This window comes from Megascapheus bottae, chromosome 1 (genome assembly GCF_031878675.1).
Source record: "Megascapheus bottae isolate mThoBot1 chromosome 1, mThoBot2.hap1, whole genome shotgun sequence".
Lineage (NCBI taxonomy): Eukaryota > Metazoa > Chordata > Mammalia > Rodentia > Geomyidae > Megascapheus > Megascapheus bottae.
The window spans coordinates 93,633,805-93,648,788 of record NC_143509.1 but is presented as its reverse complement, the minus strand read 5'-3'; the positions used below and the strand labels follow the sequence as shown (position 1 = coordinate 93,648,788).

Below are 14,984 nucleotides of genomic sequence, written 5' to 3'. Positions count from 1 at the left end.
TCTGTGAATGCTGAAAGATAGATAATAAAGTTTTTATCAGTCTGGGAAAAGTACTTTATTTAGTCTACCTCCTTCACTTCAGTGAGAGGCCTTGAGAAGTGGATCTAGATCATAGTTTTTGTTTTGTTTTGTTTTGTTTTCCTTTTAGATACTTAGAATGTCTCTAGAACCACCTAGATACTAAGCAAATGCTTGTTCAGTGGGTGCTGAAGTGTGTGAGGTATCACTTTGGGGATTATCTGTAGATTTAGTGGAAAAAAATGAGCAAGAATCACATACATTCAAAATGGAGAATGAGATGAAAATAGACTCCCATAGATTACCGTTTCTCAAACTTGTACAGAATATTTATTATTATTTAACTCACTTTCAGTCTCGTGGGTCCTTGATTTTGATGTCTCATCTCAGTGGTTATTTTCATTTCCATTTCTTTTCCAGTAATTAAACTCAGGACCTCAAACTTGCTGGGTTTGTATTCTATCTCTAGAGCCATGTTTTTGCCTCGCTTTTCACAGGTTATTTTTTCATATATTTTTATTGTAATTAGAAAGGTTGCATTATATTCACCAGATAGAAGGTGCATTATTTCACAAACATTGATACCCTTTCTCATGTCTTGGTCCCCATTTCCCTTCCCCTCACCTGCACCCCTCATCTTATTTTCCCCCCTTCCCTATCCTATTTCAAATAACCAAATAAGCATATATACAATATATCAGATAACAAGGTAAAATACTGTAACAATATGACATAACCAAGGAACAGCAAAAGAGATGAGAGATAACATAGTACAGTAATGTACACAGTACATTAAGGACAACAATCACTCATTATATAGAAACAGGTTATTTTTTGAAATGAATTCTTGTAGCTTTTCTAACCTCACTGGCTTTGAACTGTGATGGTCTGGATCTCTTCAGATTTCTGAGTAGCTAGAATTAGCAGTACCCAGCACCCAACCCAATGGTTATTTTCACAACTACTTATTATATAATGATCGCACGTATTCATATCACTGTTAGCCGGCTTCCATCTCCAGTTACTCTTAAGAGAATCACCCAGGGGAAATGCCAGAGTCCAGCCAAGCTCCTATTGCTATCCTTTACTGTCCCTTCTCCAAGACATCAAACTTCAGGTTATGTGTTCATCCATGTCCATACCACATGCAGTATTTTATTTAAAATCCCCAACCTTCGTGAGTTTAAACCTCACCCCAGAATAGTGATCATTGCTGGTTGTTCTTCTAGGTAACTGTCTTCTGGATCTACCACGGAAGCAGATTTTGGGCCCTGAAGAACTCCCGGGACAGACCTATGATGCCACTCAGCAGTGCAACCTGACGTTCGGACCCGAGTACTCTGTGTGCCCAGGCATGGACGTGTGCGCCCGGCTGTGGTGTGCAGTGGTGCGCCAGGGCCAGATGGTATGTCTGACTAAGAAGCTGCCAGCTGTGGAAGGGACGCCCTGTGGAAAGGGGAGAATCTGCCTGCAGGGCAAGTGTGTGGACAAGACCAAGAAAAAATATTACTCAGTAAGTAGTTTCCTTGTTACTCGAAGGCTGGAGACCCAACAGGGGAAATGTATTCCCAGGATATATATGGGTGCTGTCTTCAGAGGGCTTTATTTCCTAATGATTTTTCCTCTGGAATCTTGTTACAAGATCATAGTTTGTCTTCTATAGCCATTCTCAATAAATCTAGTGCTGGAGAACAGCGAGACAATTCTCAAATTATAAAAATAAATATAAGCCAGAGGTCATCTGATAGAGACCCCCAAAAATTAGCTCCAGAAATTGCCTTCTGGAAACTCATTTTTAAACTTCCTCTTGTAAAAGCTATTGGAACATAATTCTTTTAACTTCAGAAAGGAAATGATAGCAGAGCTGACTCTGTGAGTCTGACACAGACTGGGTCCAATGTGACTACCCTTTCTTCTCATATTGTCATCTAACTAGAGGAGCTACGGTAGCTGCATGATGACAACAGCACAATCCAGCATCTGGTGTGCACCTGCTCCCTTAATCTCCTAACCTCAATCAAAGTATATCTTCATTCTCACTTGCATGCTGGGCAGTGTCGCCAGGAGACGGATACTCCGGGCTATATAGCCTGGTTCTATCAGCTTGCCCAGCACAGGCCATAAGAGAGAGTTCTGAATCTGTTTCAGGTGAACTAGCTTGCAGTATTGTTCTTTCTGGAGTCTTCCCGAGGCATAGACATAAGAATGGTAACTGTTTTCCTGTATGGGTGGGGTGTGCATCTAGGCTGAAGCTCTCTTTCCATATCTGTCACAGCTAACAAGGAATTTAGTCAAGCTCAGCTCAAATGCACTTAGGTATGGAGTAGAGTCTGCCACAGGCAGGATGTGATGTCAACAAAAGGACTGGAGAATTTTAAGACTAAAGGAGAAAGAGATACAAGTACAATCCTTCAATATCTGCCATCACACAAAATCATCAATATTAGAGACTTCTTCATATATCCAGGAATAGAGTGCACAGGAAGTCAAAAATGGTTCAGCGACTTTGTGCAAGAGTTTAGCACATCAGAAGGCAGACATTGAAATGACATAGAGAACATGGAAGGCCAATATTGTTGTGTGCTCAGTGGCAATGAGGCACTTTAGATCTTTCATGGTGGGAAAAAGGTGAAGTGCCTAGAATTGGAAATGCTCTGGTATTGGAAAGTTAACTCTATCATAAAGTTTCCACTTGTCACTGTATGTAACTGATTTATAAAGGTAAACTCTGAATGATTCCTTCTTGTCTGATTTTAAAATACCCTCCTGTTCTGTTTCAGACATCAAGCCATGGTAACTGGGGGTCCTGGGGTCCCTGGGGCCAGTGTTCGCGCTCGTGTGGAGGAGGGGTACAGTTTGCTTATCGCCACTGCAACAACCCTGCACCCAGAAACAGTGGCCGCTACTGCACAGGGAAGAGGGCCATTTATCGCTCCTGCAATGTTGTGGCCTGCCCACCCAATGGTTCGTGCACCTGTCATTTACAATGCTTAGGGTGTTGTTACTGTTGTTGTTATTATCATCGTCGTCATTGTCAGTCTTGAGGCTTTAACTCAGGATCTGGGCACTGTCTCTGTGCTCTTTTGCTCAAGTCTAATGCTCTATCACTTTAAGTCACAGCTCCACTTCTGGTTTTCTGGTGATTAATTGGAGATAAGACTCTCAGGGACTTTCTTTCTCACCCAGGCTGTCTTTGAACCGTGATTCTCAGATCACAGGCTCCTGAGTAGCTAGGATTATAGGTGTGAGCCACCAGAATCCAGCTACAATGTCTCATTTTTATTATAGCAGAATCAATTAGAAGCTGGAGAAAGCAAAATAAGTGTGCATTGCCCACTTCCACTAATGTGTAAGTTGATAGCAACCATGCAAACAATCTTTAAATCATCATTATTACAGAAAACAGTCTATTTAGAGAACTAGTATATTAGAGAATAGTGTATTTAGAGAAAATAATTACTTTTTAATGTTTTCCTTAAATAGTTGACATTTAACACCGTAGTTTATGAATACAACGTACCTTAATTAGTGTCACTTCTTAGGACATTCTTAGCCAACTTTTCCCTACCCACCTCTTAAATTTGTAATATATACATTAGATCTTTGTTCGCATTTCCCCCTCTTCTCTTCTTCATTCATCTACCCCTTCTCCTTAAATCCACCCTACCACTCTGCAAGTACCCAATTCCTGCTGTTTTATTTTGCTGAACTTTTCTTTTGGCTTTCTCTTTTCAACTCTGTACAGATGAAATCATTCCACACTATTACCTAAAGAAGCTCTGTATAACCTGGCCTATTGTGTGTGTGTGTGTGTGTATATATATATTTTTTTCCTCATTTATATATATATATATTAAATAGGAAAGGGAAGGAGAAAACAAGGGAGTGGGAGGAGGGAAATGGGGACAAAAACATGAGAAGGGGTATCAATGTGTGAGAAGTAATGCACCTACTACCTGGCAAATATAACTGTAACCCCTCTATACATTACAATTAAAAAATTGAAAAAAGGAAGCTCTGCGTAGAAAATAAAGTTCACATCCTCTCTTCATATCAGTTATTTAAATGGCAAGAATACAGCTAGATGCATCTCAGAGCAGATCTAGTATCAATGTTAATGTGCTTTGTTTCCTAGGTAAATCTTTTCGTCTTGAACAGTGTGAAGCCAAAAATGGCTATCAGTCTGACGTCAAAGGAGCCAAAACGTTTGTGGAATGGGTTCCCAAATATGCAGGTGTGCTGCCAGCAGACGTGTGCAAATTAACCTGCAGAGCCAAAGGCACCGGCTACTATGTGGTCTTCTCACCAAAGGTGAGTCCATACTGACTAGAGAAACCGTACTGTCCTTGGTGGAAAGGATTCGGGAAAAATGAACCCAGCACAAACCAAACATACACAGTCATTATTTGGGGGGTGGTTAGATTTGGGAGAGTTTTTGTTTCCATCTCTGTAATTTCTGTATTTTTCAAACTTTACATGGTGAATAAAGACTATTTTTACATGGACCAAGTAAATGTTTAGAAGCTATTTTTTGCACACCATAAGTCATTCTCAAAGAAGTTGAAGAGTGATCCTCACTTCAAAATAGCTGGAGAAATAGCTAGCATTTCTCAGGGAGGTTAAAAAGCAAAGCTGTTTGTACTTTTCCATCATTTCCCTTAAGAATTCCTTTGCTGAGTTCTGAAAATGGCTTTAAGATCACTGTCTCTAACTCACGATATTGAATAATTCTGAAGTCTTTAATATAGTGTTCTTCTAGTTTTAAATATCATGTGTGTGTAGCTGCTCCTTATTTTTCCACAGATAAGCATTTTCTAAATGTGCTGAAGTTGATTTTTCTAGCCTTCAGTCTCATGCAGTAGCTTTTTTCAAACACTATCTAATTTATAAATAGGTGTTATGTCTAAAAGACTTCTGAAATTTATATGTATATACACATATGTATATAGCTAAAAAAATAAGCCAATATTCTACTTTTAAGTGTAACATTTAAGACACATCTTTCTGAGATGAAAGAACACATTTTAATTTAAAATATAAAGTAATAAAAGCAAAAACATCACTTGGACACAACACCAGTTAGAAAACTGCTACATGTTGAAGTATATTCAATTTACCAACACATATGCAAATGCACATGCATACTGAAAAGGCAGACGTTCTCATGTGTGCAATTCAAACATGCATGTTAGTGTATATGTATACAATCATGAACAAAAGCTGCAGTTTATACACATACTATATTTCACTAGCTTTTTATTTTTAATTATTTTTATTATCAAGTAATTGTACAAAGCACTTTGTGAATGCACTACATCTTGATCAATGTCACCCTTTCCACATTCTTATTCATCCTTCCCTACTGACCTTTTCCCTCGCTTTTCTTAAATTTTGCAGGATATACGTGTCATTTGTAAGTGCATTCCCTTCTACTTCTCTTCACTTACATACCCCAGTTCCCTTGGCCCCACCCTTTCCAAGTACCTATTTCCTGGAGTTAATTATGTTGAACTATAATTTTGCCTTCCTAAGGAATTGCACTGTTTGAGTTCTCTCCTAAATCTACCATATTTCAATTACTACATGAAGGTATACTAGCATACAACCCAAAGTATTTACTTACATATTTTCAAATCAATTAGCTTCCACACATGAGAGAAAACATGCAACCTTTATCTCTCTGGGCCTATCTTCTTAACTACACTAATTCCTTTATGCAAAGCCAGTCTCTTTGAGGACCTAATTTCCTGGCTTCCTTGATTCTGTTTTCTGTGGCAATGTGTTTGAGTCTGTTCATTCAACCCACAAGAGGGGAGGCTTTTAAAGTTTTGAATACTGTTTAGATTTTAAAATTCGTTACTGTACTAATGGTTATGCAACAAAGAGGAACCATTGTGCTCTTAAGCCTACTTAGACTCTCCACTCTCCACAAGAGTAATAGTCCCACACATGGAGTGAAAAGATTGTTTTCATCAGTACAAAAAGGCCAGATCATGCTGTGGGAGCATGAGATGCATCTAAAACTTGCATGCAAAAATCAGACCACCTATCAAATACAGAATTCAGCTCAAAAAATAGTGCATAATCTAACTTTCTACACACCTTCCCATTTGCTAGAAACTCTTGGAAACTAAGAAGTTGGCTGTTTTATGACTTGCTTGTTTTTTTGTTTCTTTGAGGTACAACTTATTCCAATCATAGTTTAAGAAGAAATCACTGTTTAGAAATTGCTAGTTTATTAAGATCTGAATACAGATGCATAGACCTTGCTCACCGCTGAGGTGTTTATCCTGACTCAGGTGACGGATGGGACTGAATGCCGGCCATACAGCAGCTCTGTGTGTGTCCGAGGAAGGTGTGTGCGAACTGGCTGTGACGGCATCATCGGCTCCAAGCTGCAGTATGACAAGTGTGGCGTGTGCGGAGGAGACAACTCCAGCTGTACCAAGGTTATAGGAACCTTCAACAAAAAAAGGTAACATGATAAATCCTGCCCTTCTGGGAACTGAACAGAGCGTTAGCCTCTTGCAGAACAGATACTGAGAACTCAAATTACTGCATCAGCTCTCTGCCAGAGACCTAAGGTGGCTCTGGTAACACTTCATGAAAGAAGGGAGAGAGAGGAGCTGAACAAAACAAAACAAAACAAAATGCAGATATCGCTGAAAAAGCCATGAGGTCAAGGTGTAATAGAGTCAGAAAAGGCAAAGAAAATGTCAGTAGTCTGGCACTGCAGTGATGCCATACAGATCTATTTATTTATTAGTAAAAGGTAATCCATGAAAGGATGGCTCTATTTTAATGATTTCTTTTTCCTTTTTAAAATTTTTATTGTAATTAATAGAAGGGTTACATTATATTCACCATATAGAAGGTGCATTACTGATACCCCTTCTCATGTTTTTGTTTCCATTTCCCTTCTCCACCTCCCTCTCCTCATCTTGTGTTCTCCCCTTCCCTATCCTATTTCCAAACAAATAAACATATATACAATATACCAGATAACAAGGTAAAATACTGTAACAATATGAGAATAACTAAGGGACAACAAAGGAGATGAGAAATAGCACATTAAAAACAACAATCACACATTATATGGCTCTTGTTTCTATATCCTGGAAGTCATTTAGCCTCACCCTATATGGCCTTCTGTATCTAGATTTCTTTTAACAAACAGATTCTCATTAGGATTTTATGCGTGAGAAAACGTTTCTCTTTGCTGAGTTAAGTTTGTGTGAGGAAAAGTTCGATTTTACAATTTGTAAAGGTGTTCTGGCTATTCATTTTATAGGAAAAGGCATGCAAGGTTCTTCACTATTATTTAAAAATGTGTGCATTGTTTCTCTTTAGTGTAGCTCCTCCTAAGAGTGTGTGTGTGTGTGTGTGTGTGTGTGTGTGTGTGTGTGTGTTGTTAAAAGGGCAATCCTTTACACAAATTGCATTTCTTGTGGATCCTGACCCTTTAAATCTAGGAAGCAAAATGCTTTACTCAAGAAATTACAAATCTCAGCTGGCTCATATCTTATAATCCTAGCTAGTGGTTCAAAGCCAGTCTGAACAGGAAATCTCTAGACATTAATCTCCATTAAAACTACCCAGAAAAAGCCAGAAGTGGCACTGTGGCTCAAGTGATGGATCCCTAGTCTTGAGCACAGAAAGGCTCAGTTATGGAGTCGAGGCCCTGAGTTCAAGCCGCAGGACTGGAAAAAGAAAAAAAGAAAAAGAACAGTGTCAAAAAATCAAGAAATAAAATTTCAGGTTTGAAGGAAAGAGCATGGACTCTGAAACGGAATCAATAATAGTTTTATGAATCTGGTTCTGTCAATAAGTTTGCAAACTTGGGAGCTCACATAATTTCTCTTGGTCTCATTCTTTTTATTCATAAAAGAAATAGTGTGTTTTAAGAATTACAGAGAAATAAGGAAGAAGTAAGGAAGATGAATCAATAAATAAGTGGTACTCTTGTCTTTTCAATCATTAAATATGTCAGTTTTCCTCTACAAGGACACGCTCAATGACACTGAAGTAGGGATAGATATAGATAATTTGAAGCCAATTATGTGAGTACAAATATTCAAAGTTTCTATGTTTCATAAGGGAAGGATCCAGTCCACTTATTTTATCAATCATTGAGAAGAAGAATGCCAGCCTCTTCTTTCTTGAGAACTCGTGGACTCACTATTGCTAAAAAGTCTAATAGAAACACTTGCAGCAAGAATTACTGCCAAGATAATTCTTCTTAGGTTGCCTCAAATTTGGCATTAAAAAAAAGTCATTCAAAGAAAGGTTGCTGCACTAATGATAGAAATACAACAAATGTGGCCTGACCTCTGATCTGACCTCCAGGGTTCTCACACACTGTCGATAAAAGGCTAAGCAGACATTCAAAATGACAAGCAAAAAGGGTTCTCTAGCATAAAATATGATGCCAACATCAGATAGGAGTGCTACAGTGTCTGCCAGAATAAAGGATCCTTTTTCTTTGCAAAACTTCTCCTAGATTTAATGAATGCATTGGCTGAGAGTACCTACATTCCTGATGGAGGTGCTGCATTATCTCTTGTTTTATCCAGTCCAGGGCCTGAGCACTGTCCTTGGACTTTCTCAAGGCTAGAGCTCTACCACCAGAGCCTCAGCACCACTTCCAGCTTTTTTCTACATGTGTGGTACCAAGAAATCGAACCTGGGTCTTCATGCAGACTAAGCAAGCATTCTACCACTAGGCCAAACTCTCGGCCCCATTATCTCTAATATAAAGAATGATCAGGAAACAAAATGAACAATAGGTCCTAAGTGTAAAACTTGGAAATTATCTTGATATGATAGGGCTAAATACTTTATTCTTAATATTTTATTGCTCTTATTTGCTAATGTAGTAATAATTACCTGCCTAATCACTTTGAACCATCTGTGTACAAAACCTTCTATGTCTGATGTATCCTGCCTTTCGATTTTTTTTTCTGTCGTCCATGAGGCTTGACCTCTGGGCCTGGGCACTGTCCCTGAGCTCTTCAGTTCAAGGCTAACACCCTACCCCTTCAACCACAGCCCCACTTCCCATTTTCTAGTGGTTAATTGGAGATGAGAGTCTCACGTTCTTTAGTGCCCAGGCTGGCACCGAACTGAAAACCTCAGATCTCAGCCTTCTGAGTAGCTAGGATTACAGGCGTGATCCACTGCACCCGACCTCACTACATTTTACTGGTGAAAGATCTTGTAGGTGATCAGCTCAACTCCGGTTTTACAAAGAAGGAGACTAGGTTTCTAGAAGTGTAGGACTTCTCTGTTGCTACATAACCAGATGACAATAATGCCAGACACAGGCTGCATAAGCCATTTGGTAACTTTTCTAAGTGGTAGCCAGTAAAGTGTGAAGAATGAGGAATACACTTTAAATCATATTTTCTAAAACAACAAGAACAACTAGTGCCTAGTGAAACTCAGTTTGATGTTTCACCACAATGCTACCTTTGGTCACTGATTCTCATAAAAGTGAGACCAGTTCTCAGGAACAGAATAAAACCAATAAGTTCTCTAGATTATTGTTCATACTTTCTACTTTCTTACAACCTGTCTGCTATCATTTTGTGAATGGTTATAACCAGAGCTAATCGTCCATAACCACTAACCATCATTTAATGGCTATAAAATATAGCCTGTAGGGCTAAAGATTTTATGCCTGGCCCCGAGTTCAAGTGTCATGGCTGACCCCCCGCAAAAAAAATATTTATTCCTGGAGACATTGTGAAAAGAATAGACAAGATTTTTTTTATAACCTAGAATGGCTACTAATGAGCTCTGAAGCAAACTTGTTCAAAGGCTTTCATAGTTCCAGTTTTACATTCCTATAGTATAATATGAGGTATCTCCAACACCCTTCCTGACTCTGTTTAAAGTCCCTATAGCTTTCAATGGCATCTCTTGATACTGGATACTACAAAAAAAATTCTGGAATCAAGTCTTTTCTATAAAGTATTACAAGGATAAATATAATTTAACCGAATTAGAATAAGCAAGATCCTGAGCTTGGCATCTGTTCTCAAAAGCTCTGACAGACTCTGACACATGTCTAGACGTCACTAGTTATATATGCCCAGAGGATAAGGGACTTTCTCGACAATGAGCTTCCTCTCGGATTCGGAGGAAAGGTAGGGAGGGAGGAGTCATATACTTGGATTTTTTTTTTCAGTGTAACTGTCATTATTCCCTAAACTCGAACTTGAATAAGAATTGGAAAAATAGATAACTTGGGTATTTCTATTGAAACAACTAGGACTGTATTTAATGTGATACCGGGTCTTTATATATAATCATGAAATTATTTATAAGGACAAATATTTTTCCAAGCATATGATCTATCTTATTTGTTACCAGGAATTTACTACAAGGAATTCATTATTCATTATAATATTACATGGAACAGAACATTCAAGATAAAAGAAATCAAATTAAGAAATTCATTTTTTCTTTCCTATATCAGTAGTAAAATTAACATTTTGGGGTTAAATAATTTACCTTCTGTGTAACTTCCTGTTCCATGAAACAAAGTTCTATAATAAGTGGAAGCAGAGCCTCTACTTCCTGCCGCCAAACCAGGCAGACATGCACACACCACCACCCCATGAGAGCCCTGCTCTGAAATCTCTCAGGATAGTTGAGAACTTCGACAAGCTCAGGAGTGCACAATTGAGTGCCACTCTGAGAAACAGGAATTTAATGGATCTGCGAAACAGATCAGAATTTGGAATTACTAAAAGAAAGGAAAAAAAATCACTGGATGATTTTAATCTCCAAACAAGTCTGAGAATTTCTGATGTTCACTGAGGATGTTTGCTTATGTCTCTTTACACATACCCCGTTTGGTGCTATATATACCTTTGTTAAGATGACAGACTGTTAAAAAAAGTGGGGGGGCAATGGTTATATGCATTTTTATAATGAAATATACAAATTTGAATAATAGTCTATCTGCAAGCTGTTTGTGATAAAAGAATGGTTGTTAAAGCCCATGTGGACTAATTTCTTAAATATATTAAAATTCTGTCTTAAAGGAAGTACTTTAGAGAACTATTTTAATCCGTTTGTTGTGTATGCACTTATTTTTTTCTTTCTCTCTTCCTCCCTCCCTCCTTTCCTCCCTCTCTCTCTGCCTCTGCCACCTTCACCCCTCTCCCTGCCTGCAGTAAGGGTTACACTGATGTTGTGAGAATCCCTGAAGGGGCGACCCACATAAAAGTCCGACAGTTTAAAGCCAAAGACCAGACACGGTTCACCGCCTACCTAGCCCTGAAGAAGAAGAACGGTGAGTACGTCATCAATGGAAAGTACATGATCTCCACTTCCGAGACCATCGTGGACGTCAACGGGACGGTGATGAACTACAGTGGCTGGAGTCACCGGGACGACTTCTTACATGGCATGGGCTACGCGGCCACCAGGGAAATTCTCATCGTGCAGATCCTGGCCACAGACCCCACGAAAGCTCTGGATGTCCGCTACAGCTTCTTCGTTCCCAAGAAGGCCACTCAGAAAGCCAACTCGGTCATTCACCCCAGCAGCAATCAAGTCGGAGGAACCACTCGGCAGCTGCAGTGGGTGACCGGGCCTTGGCTGGCCTGTTCCAGGACCTGTGACACTGGCTGGCACACCAGGACAGTGCAGTGCCAGGACGGAAGCCGCAAGTTGGCCAAGGGTTGTCTTCTGTCGCAGAGACCTTCGGCGTTTAAGCAGTGTTTGCTGAAGAAATGTTAGCCTGTGGAGATGCGCTTTTGCGCAGAGAGGAAGGGAAGGGTCCAGCCTGGAGACGGATGTGAAGACGAGGAGGTGAACCCGACGCGCAGAAAGCCATGCTTCCGTGTCACTGTCACCAAGAGGCCAGCGATGGGCAGGATCCGCTCTCTGAGACCAAAAAGAGGAACACTGATTGGTCGGAGAATGGTGACCATGGAACAGAAGACGCTGGGAGATACTGAACCTCCCGTAGGCCTGAGAGAATGAGAAAAAATAAAATAAAATAAAAGACAAACACTGACGAATGTAGAATCAGGGGACGTTGGAAGATGGCAGAGCAGCCTCTCCCCACTTGTCACCTACCTCTTACAGAATATCTTTTAGGCATCATACTCGTTTTCACCCTTGACGCACCAGTTGCTTGTTTTTACTGTTTGTAAATACATCATCCTTTGGTATGTCACTTTATATCACTTGGTTCTATTAAAAATATATATTTCTATAAAAAAAAGACAAGCAAAAATTGTTTGACCAAAGTAGGTCTACAGCTGTTTCAACTCCTAGTTTCCAGAAAGAGCTGTGGATGTTTTACTGGAAATTAAGAACTGGCTGCTGTTTTTTAATAAGATGTAGTATATGTTTGTGACAACAGGAGATCATAGATTTGAGTCCAAAAACATTTTGACAGCAAGCATCTTCTGAGAGATTCTGGAAAGAAATGGAATCTCAGTGTATCTGTTTGCTTAAATGCATTTAAGTACATTTAAATGCTATTTACTTAAACCTTTGACTGCCTGTATTTTTTTCAGGCAGTCAGCCAAATTAATGTATAATTCAGATGTAGAAAGAGTGTTTTTCCTCGGTGTTTGTGATGTATCTTTAAAGTCTCAGAATTTGTTTGCTTATGTTGGCATTTCGAAGGAAAAACAACGCATCGCTGTGTTTTTGATTTGTTTTTTTCATAGTGACTTTCTCTTTCTATCACTCCCATCTGATGTCTTGCAATATGCAACAGTCATACAGATCACAAAGCATAGAGTGTGCTGTATCCCCTCTAACACGTGCAGTGCTGGTATGCTTCTTACCAGCAGTCCTATACAATGTGTTTGTTTTTGCTTGCTTGTTTCATGCAAGGGCTCTGAAAAATTGTTACTTGGTATTTCTTCTTGACTTGGTTTAATAGGAATATTAAAGATCACTTGAGAATAAGTCATGGCTAGAAGAGAACCTTCATCATTAGTCTGATTAATATGAAAAGAAATGGCTAACTTTTAATAAGACTGTTTCCACACTATAGGCAATCATTTCTTTATTTCTTAAAAATAAGTATATTTCTATAGCATCAATTGTTTCCTAATTGGAAAGCCAATTGCTTGGGCCGGAAAGTGTTTGAATGGCAAAATGTGATGGATTTCAGGAAGTTTTTGTGATTTTTTTTACTTCCATAGCCTGTCTAGGTAGGTTATAAAATTGAATATACACTGAAAGTATTTTATGAGCACATGAATGAAAATTACTTTTTAGACTGTAACTGCATAACCACCACCTTATAACTCACCAAGTGGAAGGTGTTTCATTCCATTGGGATTTCTTTTTCATTGTGAAATACTGCAGCACCAATTGTTTTATATAAAATTGTATAATAATCAAACCAAATGTGCCTATTTTCAGAGATTTGAATATAAAGATTTTAGGGAATCATTGTTTAGATTTAGTTCTATTGAAATTATAAATTTTATTTTTACTATATTTTAATATAAGACAATTATGTAATTGATCACATTCATTTCAATGGTTCTAGAAAAAAATGGGTATTTCTGTCTTAACATTTTCTTAAAAATCAGTTTTCAAAATTTTTATCAAATCAATAACTATAGTTTGGATTTTCATAGATTGATTTTGCTTTAATAATAGTATTATTTCTAGAAATTCAGTTTCTATAAGACCAGGAAGCTATATTTGATGAAAATCACCAAACATTAAGAGGAGGGGACACAGCTAAAAAATCTGTCAGAAAATGAAAATTTAAAATCACACTGGCTATTTTATTGAACAAAGAGTATTGACAGAAAATCCAATGTTACTTTTTCCAATTTTGAAAATAATTTTAAGAAAACACAAACACGACAAAATTCAGTTTTATCTTTTATGGCTAATTTTTGAACAGCGTTAAAAGTAATTCACAAGTAACCATGGTTGTATCCTACTCTGCTCCACTCTACTGCATTAGTAGACTTGTATAGAGTTTATCAAAGAATCATTTTCCTCAAAATAATGAAATTTTTATACTTTATTCATACTTGAAATAATCCTAGAGAGACTAAAAAAATAAACCACTATGCTGTGTTCTAAAGTTTTCTCTATTTTTTGTATGAGTTTCACAAGTTATCAGAGGATTCTGTGACCACACTTCTGAGAAAAACAATACAGAATGGGAAAGGAAATTCAGAGAAACAGAGTGTTTCATGGATGTAAAAGATAAAGGGGAAAAAATCAGTTAGAACTCTTTCTAATCCAGTCAAATGTGGTTACAGAATGTCTTCCATTTATCCATTGTTGTATATTGAGTGTTTTTCTCCAAAGGTTTTAGGGTGCTGAAAGGGGGGAGATGATGCCTGAAAATGTTCAGATTTGTAAAGGTTCAATCCCACCTGCATAAACACTCCAGAATGTCCCAATAAGTAGAAAGTATGCCTTGGAGGAAACTAACACTTATTTCTTGTAGAGTAGAAAGATCGAATTGAGCCATGCCTTGATGTTGAGAAGTACAAGAGCATTGTTATAATTTATTTAACAAATTTAACCTCTTTGCCTTCCTGTGGAAACAGTTTTATCCCACTATACAAAGAATTAAGGGATGAATCACAAAAAAAGTTGCAGCACTGAAAAAATAAGTAATTTATTGTTTTTGCAACTGTGATAAATTTGTGTGATAAAATTATTTATTCTTATTTAACAAAAACATGCAAATTCTTCTTTATTTAAAATGTTTTGCTGTTGTCCTACTTTTTAATTTATGCTTCATGTTTGTGTATAAAGTATACTTTGTGAGTTTACATGATATACAGCATTGGTTGCTTTGTATTTTTTTTTACAGAAAGCTTTGTGAAAAAGGTGTATGCATCCTTATTTAAGGAAATTGTAAGTTTAATCTCTCATGACTAGTGGTATTTATTACATATAGCTACATTAACAGATTATATATCATTAACACTATTTTTTAAAAACACAAATAA

The 14,984-nt window shown here is 37.9% G+C and overlaps 1 protein-coding gene across 1 annotated transcript in view; it reads left to right on the top strand.

Annotated features, from left to right (window-relative positions):
- Adamts5 (ADAM metallopeptidase with thrombospondin type 1 motif 5) overlaps positions 1-14,101 on the top strand; it is a 44,502-nt gene extending 30,401 nt beyond the window's left edge. Inside the window, exons 5-9 of the mRNA XM_090348364.1 lie at positions 1,248-1,531; positions 2,799-2,982; positions 4,154-4,329; positions 6,318-6,493; positions 11,202-14,101. Of these exons, the coding sequence (XP_090204490.1) occupies positions 1,248-1,531; positions 2,799-2,982; positions 4,154-4,329; positions 6,318-6,493; positions 11,202-11,769 (1,388 nt within the window). The 3' untranslated portion in view covers positions 11,770-14,101. The remainder of the gene's footprint in view (positions 1-1,247; positions 1,532-2,798; positions 2,983-4,153; positions 4,330-6,317; positions 6,494-11,201) is intronic.
- Positions 14,102-14,984: the final 883 nt, after the last annotated feature.